The 13,130-nt window shown below is 40.0% G+C and overlaps 1 protein-coding gene across 3 annotated transcripts in view; it reads left to right on the top strand.

The window, feature by feature from the left end:
• Window positions 1-13,130, top strand: part of ylpm1 (YLP motif containing 1) — a 171,370-nt gene that overhangs the window by 37,300 nt on the left and 120,940 nt on the right. For all 3 annotated transcript variants that reach the window (XR_012098162.1, XM_073039240.1, XM_073039239.1), the window contains exon 2: window positions 8,356-8,436. Coding sequence is in view for 2 of the 3 variants with exons in the window: in XM_073039240.1 (XP_072895341.1) it covers window positions 8,356-8,436 (81 nt within the window). In the remaining variant the exon portion in view is untranslated. The remainder of the gene's footprint in view (window positions 1-8,355; window positions 8,437-13,130) is intronic.

The following is a 13,130-nucleotide window of genomic DNA, read 5'->3' as shown; positions in this document are numbered from 1 at the left end:
ACTATCTTTCCTTTCGGTTAGTCCTGACGAAGGGTCTCGGCCCAAAATGTCAACAGCGCTTCTCCCTATAGATGCTGCCTGGCCTGCTGTGTTCCACCAGCATTTTGTGTGTGTTGTTGTTATCTAAGTACATATATGTCACCATTTACAATGCTCAGATTCGTTTTCTTCTTATAGTAAATCTAAAGAAACCACACCCAGCAGGATAGACATAGAGCCAATGTGCAAAATACGAGAAACCGCAAATATAAAAAACAAATAACACGAGCAATAAATATCGAGAACGTGACGTGAAAAGTCCTTGAAAGAGAGTTCATAGGTTCTGGGAACAGTTCAGTGATGAGGTGAGTGGAGTTCAGTGAAGTTATCCTGTCTGGTTCAAGAGCCTGATGGTTATGGGGCAATAACTCTTTATGAACCTGGTGGTGTGGGTCTTAAGATTCTTGTACCACCTTCCTGATGCAGGAGCAAGAAGAGACCATGGCTTGGATGGTGAGGGTCCTTAATAATGAATCCTGCCTTCCTGGAACACTGCTTCTTGTAGATGTGCTCAGTGGTGGAGAAGGTTTTATCCATGATGGACTGGACCATATCCACTACTTCTTGTAAGATTTTCTGTTCAAGGGCATTAGTGTCTCTATATCAGACCATGATGCAACCAGTTAATATAATGTCTGCCACACATCTTTAGAAGTTTGTCAAAGTATTAGATGACATGCTGAACCTTTGCAAACTTCTAAGAAAGTAGAGGTGCTACCATGCTTTCTCTGTGATGTTACTTAGATGTTGGACCCAGGACAGATACCTTGAAATGATAACACAGAAGAATTTAAAGTTGCTAGCCATCAAATTCCCTGATGAGGACTTGCTCATGGACTTCTGGTTTCTTCCTCCTGATCAATAATCATCTCTTAGTCCTGCTGATGAAACATCCTGCTTTCCTTGGCTGCGTAAGTCTAGGGAAGATAATCTCCAGCCTCGTCAAACGTGTGAGATTGAGGCATGAGCCCACCCCAAATCCCCTGTTTGTGTGGATGCTGTGTTATTCGTTACCCTGTTACTAATGAGTGCTACAAAATAACAGACAATACACTGCATGCAATTAAAAGATTTAGCTTTATAATTCTTAATTTGACTAATGGGTTAGTAAAGAAAAGAACAAAAAAAGAAAAAGGCCAATTTTAATGAAGCAGTGTAATGTGCACAAGTTGGCGCTCACAGTTTCCCTAGGCCACCGATCCTCAATCAATCTCACACCGGGCTTCATCAAATCACGGACCCGCTCCAGGTTGAATCCTACGACCTCTTCTCTTTGGCATCTTCTCTCTTCATCTCTCTTGAATCCAAAAAAAACCCCAAGCCCAACCTTAGTGTCCCTCACCACAGAAACCTTCCCTTCAATTCAGCTATCCTAATTGGATTACAGACATTTCTCCTTATCTTCAACAGTAACCCAAGCATAAGCTGAAAACAAGCAGCTTGCACAGAACAGCACAAAATGAAATACCTACAACATAACACTGACATTAATTGAGAGGTTGTTGTTGTGTCACCACACAGCCGTATTTGTCACCACCTTTGATTCGGCCAATGACAGTGGCATCACCAAGTATGGCATTAGAGCTGTGCTTACCCTCACAGTCATAAGTATAAATTGAGTAGAGCCGGGGTCTAAGCACACAGTCTTGTGGTGCAAATGTGCTGATGAAATTGTGGAGGAGATATTTTTGCCAATCTGAACTGACTGGGATCTGCAAGTGAGGAAATTGAGGAATGGATTTGGGGCAGGATATATACCTTTGACCTTTTGGACCATTGCTGGTCCAGTTAATTTTTTTCATTGATTAGAAACTTAGCAAAGAAAATTTTGCTGAATGATTTTGAAGTCATGGCTAGACCCTCTCTTGTTGACAAAGTTTCTGTAGCAGAAATAGTATTTGTCATTTATTGTACCTTAGTTCAGTGACATCTAAGTCTTCTTGCTGCAAGCTTATTCTTGCTAAGGTGCTAGTTGGATTAATATTATGCTGTTACCAGAGAACTTGTTAACTCTTGATAATATCTTTGACGAAGCAATTAGTTGAGCCACCATTAATAGACACCATTTCTGCCTATATCCTTCAAACGCAGTGACTGACTTTAATAAGTAACTATTTTCTTTGGCATTGTCTTTGACACACACATGCTGTACTGTCTGTCTGAGCAATGCAGTGTTCTTAGTTTGTCCTCCCATTTGTGACTCATTGCAGGAATTTAGAGCTTTGGCCTGATGTGTTTTTTGTTTGATTGCTTGGCCCTGTATATTGCATACTACTTTTGCTGCTTTGTAAATTTGTAGTCCTATTTTAGGGCTTCATCAGGGTGTAACCTCAGTTTTAGATGCATCTGATGCTGCTTCACACATGCACTTTGGATTCTTCTTTGATCTGGGTTTGATCACTTGGTTTGATTATTATGGTTTGATGAGAGGTATGCGAGAGTGTGAAGTTTATGAGAGTGTCATAAGATACATTGTAGTTACTACTGGTATCGTCAGTGAACCATGGTGATGTGTTACAAGCAGATTACAAAATTTTAAATGTACCTCTTCCGAATTACACTAACTGCAATCTGCAGCCTGTAATTTCCCTTTAAACAATGTATTTTTGAACCGCCTTAACGAACTGAAGATTTCATGATCTTATGAAGGACTTGGCGGACTTAACTTGTAAGCATACAGGAATGACGCTTTTAAGCAGATGAAGGTACATTGATATAGAAGGAAGAGAGGGAGAAGGTGAAGCTTTCAAGCCAGGCTGAAACGCCAAGAAATGAAAGCTCCTCTACCTAGTATTAGTGAGTGTACGGTCGCTGTAGAACAAGATTGAGGACCTGAGGGCAAGATTACTCTATCAAAGGGAAAAGAGGAATTGGTGTGTTTTTTTTTACAGGAGATATGGCTCACTCTGAATACATCAGATTTGGCAATCGGACCTAAGGGCTTCTTGCTATGGACCAAACTGCCAATTGAGAGAAGGCAAAAGATGGTGTTATGGTGCTTCATGATAAACTTTTTGTGGTGCTCAGATGCAGTAGTCTTGTTGCACTCTTGTTCCCTCAACTTGGAATCTAACAATTAAGTGCCAACTGTTCTACTTACCAAGAGAGTTCCCCTTTCATGATTCTGATTGCAGTTTACATATTGCCAAAAGCTGATGTTAACCAGGTACTTGACATATTGAGTGCTGCATCGCCAAACAAGAATCTGCTCACCCAATACATTTGAAATCATAGCTGGGGACTTCAATTAGGCTTGTTTGAAGAAATCTCTGCCCAATTATCATGTATAAACCTGCAGCATCAGGGGTCCCAACACACTAAGCCACTTCTATACTATGATAAGGAATGCCTACAGTTCCATGCCTAAACTACATTTTGGGAAATCTGATCACTTGGTTGTCCATCTACCTATGTGTAACCTGAGACTAAAGAGTAAGGCTCCAGAGATAAGGTGGTCACGATAGGCATAGGAGTACTATGAAATTGTTTTGAGTTGGTGGACTGGGTCATGTTTAAAGACTCATCAAGGATCACAGTTGTCATGGAATTTTTTAAAACAGTTGTGGACTAGTCTGTCCCTACAAGACCATTCAAAGACTTCCCAACCTAAAGCATTGGGTGAACCATGAGAATTGGCACTCAGGTCCGGCAACCAAGTAAGATATAAGAGGTCCAGCTACAATCTCCAGAAATCATCTAGCATGCGGTGGCAATTATAGACCAAACTTGAGTCACTGGGAGATGCTCGACAGCTGTACCAGGGCTTGAATGCTCTTTTAAACCTTTTTAAAAAAGCTAAGCAACATAGATGACATAAGGGCTTTGCTCCCAGATGAGCTCACTGCCTTTTGTCTGCTTTGACCATCAAAACATGGAGGAACCTTCACGAACTCCCATAGTCCCCAATGACCATGTAATTTCAGTCTCTGAGGCTAACATGAGAACATCCTTCAGGAGGGTAAACTGACAGAAATCTTCTGGCCCAGTTGATTAGGCTTCATCTGGAAGTGTACAGGCTTCAATTATACTCGAGTCTAAGTAAAGAACATGATAACCTGTGTCAATGACTAGTATCCGGTATCACTTACATCAGCTATCATAAAGTGCTTTGAGAATTTGGTGATGAAACATATCAACTCTTGCCTGAGAAGTGACTTGGGCCCACTCCAATTTGTCTACCAACTCAACAGGTCCACATCAGATGCTATTTTATTGGTTATTCACTCAATACTGGTAGACAGCAAAGATGTACACATCAGGATGCTCTTTTTTTGTCTTCAGCTGGACATTCAATACTATCATCCCCATAAAAATAATCAATAAGCTTCAAGACCTTGGCCTCAATACCTACATTTGCAGCTGGATCCTTGATTTCCTCACTTGTAGACCCCAGTCAGTTTTTGAAATTTTTGGTGATGGACATTGTAGACCCAACCCAAAGTACTTAGACCCTTGGTGCTGATTTACTCCTTTCAAAAGTCCTTCAACATAAGGAAAACAGAATGGTCACTTGCAGCATGATACCTACATTTAAATTGAAGCCGTAAGATGTTGTGATATTTGAAATAAATGATTGAGATAATCTTTCTTGATGTATAGCACTGCATCCTTCTTTGGTCAACCTGGTATGACTGTACGACAGGGTGTTCAGGTGCTTGTCTAGAGCCTGAATCATACATCGTGTAGAAACCTGAGCACATAAATCCTCAGTGTACCCATGGTGGTGCCATACTTTTGGAAGTGGTCAATTTTGGAGGAGAACACTTCTTCAGCCAAATGGACTAATAGAACTATTTTAAGAAAATCATATAAGGGTTATCCATCTCTGCCACGGACGGTCCCAAGCCCAGCTGCTAAAGGGGGAGGGTTGGCATGGGGATAGCAGCCCCATCCATTTGAAAATCCAAGCTACAGAAAGACACCAACAGAAGCTCTGAAGACTTCATCTCTGGGATTGGAAGGATCTTCCCTAGAAGAAATAAGATAGACTGCCCCAAGAAACTTGAAAGAGTGATCTAGGACAGAGGACCATTGTAAACTGCTGTCAGCAGCCTATGCCCCAGTAGGGATGATGGGCTTAAGAAAAAGAAGTGGGGTTATCTCTGGATGTGTGTCATACCACTGGGTTTTGGTGAAGGCCTCATGCTGTTATGAAGGTGTGGACTTTAAAAATCAGAAGGCAGGCCACAATAGCCCATTCAGTGTAAAGGTTTTTTATGTGTGTCAAAAGTGGAAAAATTTTAGAAAAAGTGCAAAATATTTACAGTGCAAAAATGGCAAAGTAACAAAATGACAGAAAAGAAAATGCAGATATATACCATCAGATCTTTCTGGCTACAGCACCAGCACATCAGCCTGAATGAAACAAGTATCACTGTTGATTCTTTTCCGCCTTTATTAGTAGCAAGCTACAAGAGAGAACATTCCATCTGCACTCACAGAGAGTCAGACACTCGAAGTCTCTCTAAGGACAGAGATACAGTTTTTTATACCATCTTTGTCACAAATGCCATCAACAGTGATAGACAAAGGCCATTTAATCACCTAAAACAGGTAAATGTACTTGACAAACAATACTTAATCACATCAGGCAAAGGTAATCAGAAAACAGGGTATAGATTGTTACATCCTGCAAGTGAGACAAGGAGTCAGCAGGACAAATTGATCCTCAACATATCAATACAAAAGAACAGTCAGATCCCGGCTACTCAAATAGAGCAGAACTTAATTTTGGTGAAGTCTCTTATCTAAATTATTAAGAAAGGAATGTCCTGCCTTATCCCCACCTTTTGTCGAAACCAAAAGGTGTGAAAAGTTAGGAGACATCTTCTTGTGGGTTTTGTAAGTTTATAATCCTTATTTTCACTCAAAGAAGCAGTTGTGAGATATTATTCAAACATACTGCAGTTACAGACATAGTCGGTACTTAACCCAATGTTGAAATTTAAACATGAAATCAAAAGTTGTGAAAAGTCAGGAGATAACAACTGCTCAAACTGCAGCCATTCTCAAACCAGAATACACAGACTCAACCTTAACCATTACAGTCGGCCTTCCTTATCCGCAAGTTCCGCATGTGCGAATTTAACCAACCTTGAATTGAGAAAACCCGGAAGTGCTCTTCCAGCACTTGTTGTTCGAGCATGTACAGATTTTTTTTCTTGTCATTATTCCCTAAACAATGCTGTATACCAACTAGCTTACATAGCATTTACATTGTATTAGGTATTACAGTCGGCCCTCCTTATCCGCGAGGGATTGGTTCCGGGACCCCTCTTGGATGCTCAAGTCCCTTATACAACCTGTCTAATACAGTGGACCTTAGGACCCAGTGGAACCCCAGACCTTATTTAACCTGTCTCAGTGGAGTGGACATCAGGACCCAGTGCCAGAGCTCTGAATCCGCAGTGTTTTGTTCATGAAAATAATCACAATCACGATTGAAAATAAAGTGGAAATAATAAAGCGATCGGAAAGAGGTGAAACAACATCGGTCATTGGAAAAGTGTTAGGCTACAGTCGGTCAACGATCGGAACAATTTTAAAGGATAAAGTGAGAAAGACTCTGCCCCGATGAAAGCTACAATTATTACTAAGCAACACAGTGGTTTAATTTTTGGGTTTTGAACCTCTGCATAGAGGAGAGCGCACTAGGGAGCGATCTGTCGCTGGATCAAACTCGGGAGCTTCCGTTCCCGAGCCCGACGCTGAAATATACGTTCTTAAGTTTTATATGCATAGAAAGGTAAAATATAATCTATATACTAAGACAAATGTTTGACTAACTGATGCTAATTAATACCGGATGTACCTGTTCTGACTTACTTAGTAAGAGAACTTCCGATTTTTTTTTCAATCCCGATCCACGATAACCTATGCACATGCTCCTGTATACTTTAAAACATCTCCAGATTACTTATAATAGCTAATACAATGTAAATGCTGTGTAAAATAGTTGTTATACTACATTGTTTAGGGAATAATGACAAGAAAAGAAAATCTGTACAAGTTCGAACAACAAGTGCTGGAAGAGCACTTCCGGGTTTTCGTGATTCGCAGTTTGTTGAATTCGCGCATGCGGAATTCACGGATATGGAGGGCCAACTGTATAAGTAATCTAGAGATGATTTAAAGTATACGGGAGGTTGTGTGTAAGTTACTGTGGATCAGGATCATTAAAAAAAACGGAAGTTCTCTTACTATGTAAGTCGGAACAGGTACATCCGATATTATTTAGCGTCAGTTAGTCAAGCGTTTGTCTTAGTATATAGTATATATTTTACCTTTCTATGCATATAAAACACTTAAGAACATATGTTTCAGCGCCGGGCTCGGGAAGTTCCTGAGTTCAATCCAGTGACAGACCACTTCCGAGTGCGCTCTCCTAACGTACCTGGTTGATATGGAGGATCAAAAACCCAAAACCCCAAAAACCAATAATTAAACCACTGTGTTGCTTAGTAATAATTGTAGCTTTCATCGGGGCAGGGCCTTTCTCATTTTATCCTTTAAAATTGTTCCAATCGTTGACCAACTATAGCCTAACGCTTTTCCAATGACCAATAGCATTTCACCTCTTTCCGATGGCTTTATTATTTCCACTTTATTTTTGATCATGATTATTTTCGTGAACAGAAACACTGCGGATTCAGAGATTGGCTGCTGGTTCCTAATGTCCACCTCACTGCGACAGGTTAAATAAGGTCTGGGGTTCCGGTGGGTCCTAAGGTCTACCTCATTGAGACAGGTTGAATAAGGGATTTGAGCATCTGCGTTTTTTGGTGTCAGTGAGCAGTCCTGGAACCAATCCCTCGTGGATAAGGAGGGCCGACTGTATTTACAGGAATCTGAGACTCCCAGTTCCCTTAAAACTTTATCATCACCACACCGTCTCTCACTCTTCACGTACACCAAAATGAGCCATTGAGTAATGATCTCCTTACTCTAGGAGAAAAGGGATAGCCCATTCTTTGGAATGCAGGGGTGTGTGTGTGGTGGGGTGTGGGGGGGGGGGGGGAGTTGTTACCATGAGCCTGACCGAGAAAAGAAGGAATTCATATTCTTCTTCACAACATATACTCAGTGGCTACTTTATTAGGTACAGAAGGTGTATATTAAAGACTTTAGCATATTCCCAGGATGTACGATATAAGCATTTAGTGCTCTGTATATTCTGTTTAAATTGTCCTTTGACTTCTCTGAAGAAATTCAAAGGATTTAAAATTTAAAACTAATAAATTTAAATGTACCTGAGCAAAAATCTGTTTCTAATATCTAAATTTTCTGTATTAACAAGTGTCATTTCATCTATTTCAGTCAACTTCAGCAAGCACTGTGGCAGCATCTGGTGACAAAAAGGCTAATGATTACTCCAAAGCAATAAATGGCTCTTATCAAGTAAGTATAATGAGAGTTTAGATTTATTTGTCACATGTACGTCGAAATGTGCAGTGAAATGTGCCGTATGCATCAAATGAGTCTGCAAGTGTCACTGTGTTCTGATGCCAACGTAGCATGCCTGCAATTCTCTGACCCTAATCTTGCATCTTTGGAATGTAATAAGAAACTGAAGCATTTGCGGAAATCCACTTGGGCATGGGAAGAACATAGAAACTCCTGACTGACGGTGTTAGGAATTGAACTCTGAACTTACAGCAGGCACTGTAATAGTGTTACGTTAACCACTATGCTACTGTGCTGCATACAAAATATGTATTAATTTGGATGTAGTGTTGATCTGTTATCACATGGAATTTGATACCTGAGCAATTCTTACATTTGGATCTTCCAGTCTGCTTAAGAGTCACAGAGTCATGCAGCACAGAAACAGGTAGTTAGGCCAACTGTGATAGTGCCAACCATCAAATATCAATCTACACTAGCCCATATTTCCCATCAACAATTCGCCAGCCTCCTGCCACCCATTCAACATAATAGGGGCAATTTAAGATGATGTGTAATTAATACAAAACCAGCATGACTGGGCATGTGAGATGAAACAAGTGCCCCTGGAGGAAGTCCACGTAATCACAGGCAGAATGTGTTAAGTCAATGTGGACAGCTCCAGAGATATAGATTGAGTTTTAATCTGTGATGCTGTGAGACAGTAATACTAACATACTTGTGAATACTCTTCCATAGTTAACTCATAGATGATAATATAGGCTTTAAATGTGAAAATGATTTTAACCAAAGAGCTCCTAGTAGAAACACTTAAAGACTGTCAACATAATTTGCTTTTTCACCTTTGAGTTGTAAAGTTTTGGGTTTAAGTCCTGATTCAAGTACTTGCCTAAATGCCTGAATATCAATAAGGTGTTTACCTCTGCCATCCCTTCAGGCAGTGCAACCCAGACTGCAACCAGCATTTTGTGTGAACAAATACCCCCTCAGATCCTGTCTCATCTGAAACCTATGCCGTCTTCTTAGATAGCCCCATCATGCGTCAATGTTCCACTCTATGCCTCTCAAAATTGTATATATGTTTCTCAGGTCACTTTAACCATCTTTGCTTCATTAGGAAAATAAACTAAGCCTGTTCAGTCCCTTATAAGTGAGAAGCTGCACTTCAGGCAATGTCCTGAGGAATCTTCCCTGCACCCTCTCCAGGGCAATCACATCTTTCCTATATTGCGATGATTAGAAGTAAATGATTGACCTCCTGGCACTTCATTACCTTTCCATTGGAAGAATCTGGAGTGTGATCTCTACTTCTCTGAGAATCCTCAAAAATGTTTGCTTGATTAGCACACCACCTCCCCATATATTTATTTCTAGTATTACTGCCAGCATATACTATCTATGAAATACAAATTTGCAAAGCTATTTAGATAACAGCTTCAATTTGCAAGAGGGAAAAGTTAGCAGGTGTATGGGAGAGCCGTGATCTGTTTATTCTTTTCCAAATTGCTTATAATCTTGATTTAGCTAGCTATCACTGGTCCTGCTTTGTCATTTGATTTTTAACTTGGTGGTTTACCGTATTTTAGTGTACCTTCACTAGGAGCATTGCAGTGGGCTCAAGAAACTGACTCAGCACCATCTGAAAGTTATAATTGTCATTTAAAAACAAAATAGGATCAGGGTACAGCTGTTCATTTTTCGTCATTGACCTACTTTTGTGTGAAGTCAGAAAACTGGCCATAGTCACCATTGAGCAGTCACCTCCTGTTTAAAATATTGCTGAAGACCTGTACATCCAAACTCCCCATGTTCTTCCAGTGCAGCTATAACATCAGCTTGGAACATAGAATATTAAACAGTTCAGCATAGGAACAGGCCCTTCAGCCATGATGTCTGACAATCATGTGATTGGTGACTTTATTTGATTGGGAAATGCAAGTTTGTTCTTTTTCTGTTTGATATACTGTATTATGAAATAAAATGAATCATAATCTAGGGTGATAGTGTTTGAAGACTGTAGTTAACAGAACTTGTCAAACATAAAAGATAAGTTTAGCAGCTTTATTGAAACATACCGCAACATTGGAAATTGTTTCCATAAGTAAGTGGAGAGGTTGAGTATTTCGAGGAGGTTTTGAGAACTGTCTTGAATTGTTTATTCTGTTCATCTTTGGTGTCTTTTTCAAGTGTTGAGTGCTGTCTGATGTCACACCATCAGAGTTTTCTGAGTATAATTGTAATGCAAAATGTTCATAATGTTGCTACAGTGAGATATTGATTAGAATTGTGCAGGTTAGTTCAAGAACTGAATGGTTGACGGGAATCTGTTTGAATGTGGTAGTGTGGGACTTGAGGTTTCGATAGTAGTGAATACAAGAAGATGGCATGATCTGGATGGTGGAGACCATTGGTGATAGATGATGCCGATTTGAGGTGACACCTCAGATAGATACTCTCAGTGGTGGGCAGGATAGTACAGGTGGCCCCCATTTTTCCAACATCCGCTTTATGACAGCTCGTTGTTACGAAAGACCTACATTAGTACCTGATTTCGCTAACCAAAGAGGATTTTTACTTTTACAAAAAAAAGACACCCGCTTTATATTTGTGTTTACCCCGAGAAAGACTACCATGACCGTGAAGCCTTGTGCAGGCAGTTGTGTGCGCATGCGTGTATGTGCCGATTTTTTTTCTCGAAATCAATTTCAGCTGGCTGTCTTCCTGATTTTGATAAGTGAAACTACACTGTACATAAAATATTTCTACTTTATATAGGCTGTATATTTATCATATCATTCCTGCTTTTACTGTAAGTTTGTGTTATTTTAGGTTTTATGTGTTATTTGATAAGTTATTTTTTGGTTCTGGGAACGCTCAAAAAAATTCCCATATAAATTAATGGTAATTGCTTCTTCACTTTACGACATTTCGGCTTACAAACGGTTTCATAGGAACGCTCTACCTTCGGATAGCAGGGGAAACCTGTATGGATAAAAACTTGTTGGAAGTGAGAGGAAACTGAGCTGGACAACAGCTCAAAAATAGCCCATTTATAGATTTGATATACTACAAACAAAATAGCAAGACATGAAAGAGCATTATGCTGGGTCATACCATTGAGCTCAGCAAGGATAAACATGGATTAAAAATGGACAGGAATCAAGCCCAATATTAATGCAGAAAATCAGAGGGGACTGGAGTTGTATGGTTAATAGAACAGTAAAGGATCAGCAAATTTGTGGATGACACCAAAATTAGGGGTTTAGTGGGAAGGAAGGAGAAAGACAAAGAAGTAAAGTGGTGGGGGGAGGGGAAGGATTACAAGCTCGAAGGTGATGTGTAAAGCCAGGTGAGTGGGGGAAGAACAATGAAATAAGAGGCTAGGAGATGGTAGGTAAAGGGCTGGAGAACGATTTTGATAGAAGAGGAGAGTGGACCATAGAAGAAAGGAAAGGAGCAAGAGTAGCAAGTAGATGTGATAGGCAGGTGAGGAAAAGATTTAAGAGGGGTGGCCAGAGTGGGAAATTGGAAGGGGGAGAGGGGAAAATTACCAGAAGCTGGACAAATAGATGTTTATGCCATCAGGTTGGAGGCTATTCAGACAGAATATGAGATGTTGCTCCTCCATCCTGAGGGTGGCTTCATCATGGCAGTAGACGAGGCCATGAACCAACATGCTGGAATGGGGATTGGAATTAAAATGGTTGGCGACCAGGAGATCTTGCTTTTTGCTTTTTAGCACATTGACCTCCATAAATCAAGATTTGAGTATAAGAGTTGGGTTGTTATGTTGAACTATAGTCACCTACATACAGGAAAATTATCAATAAGATTGAAAGAGTGCAGAGAAAATTTACGAGGATGTTGCTGGGACTGGAGGATTATCCTTCATTAAGGATCCACACCACGCTCTCTTCTCACTCCTGCCATTAGGAAGAAGGTATAGGAGCCTCAGGACCCATACCTCCAGATCAGGAATAGTTATTACCCCTCAACCATCAGGCTCTTGAACCAGAAGGGATAACTTCATTCAACTAATCACTGAAATGTTCCCACAACCTATGGACTCACTTTTAAAGAATCTTCATCTCATGGTCTCAATATTTATAGTTTATTTATTTATTTTTTTGTATTTGCACAGTCTGCTGTCGTGATTGTTCTGTTGGGGGCAATCTTGCATTGATTCTATTGTATTTTGTATTTACTATGAATGACCACTAGAAAATGAATCTGGATTGTTTATGGTGACGTGTAATTTAGTAATAAAATTACTTTAAATTTTGGAACATAGAACGAGGTATATTTTATAGAGGTATATAAAATTATGAGGTATAGATAATGTAAATGGCAGGATTTTCCTATTGAGGTTAGCTGAGACTAGAACCGGAGTCTTGTTTAAAGGTGGTAGATTTAAGGGGAATCTGAGGGAAAACCTTTTCACTTAGAGGGTGTTGAGAGTGGAATGAGCTGCCAGTGGAAGTGGTGGAAAAGTTATGGATGTGAAGAGCATGGATGGTTTTAGTCAAGGGCTGTTTCTGTGCTGCAGTGCTCTATGACTCTAGAGTTGAGAAATGGGCAATTAATACAATTAATTGTATTAATTGGTTAAATTTAGATTAGCAAGCTGTAGCAAGTGGAAATCAGCACTACAGCCTCAATCAATCATGTACAAATGTATTTTAATTTAA

Source organism: Hemitrygon akajei, chromosome 3 (assembly GCF_048418815.1).
Source record: "Hemitrygon akajei chromosome 3, sHemAka1.3, whole genome shotgun sequence".
Classification (NCBI taxonomy): Eukaryota; Metazoa; Chordata; class Chondrichthyes; order Myliobatiformes; family Dasyatidae; genus Hemitrygon; species Hemitrygon akajei.
This window is presented reverse-complemented; position numbering and strand designations above follow the sequence as displayed.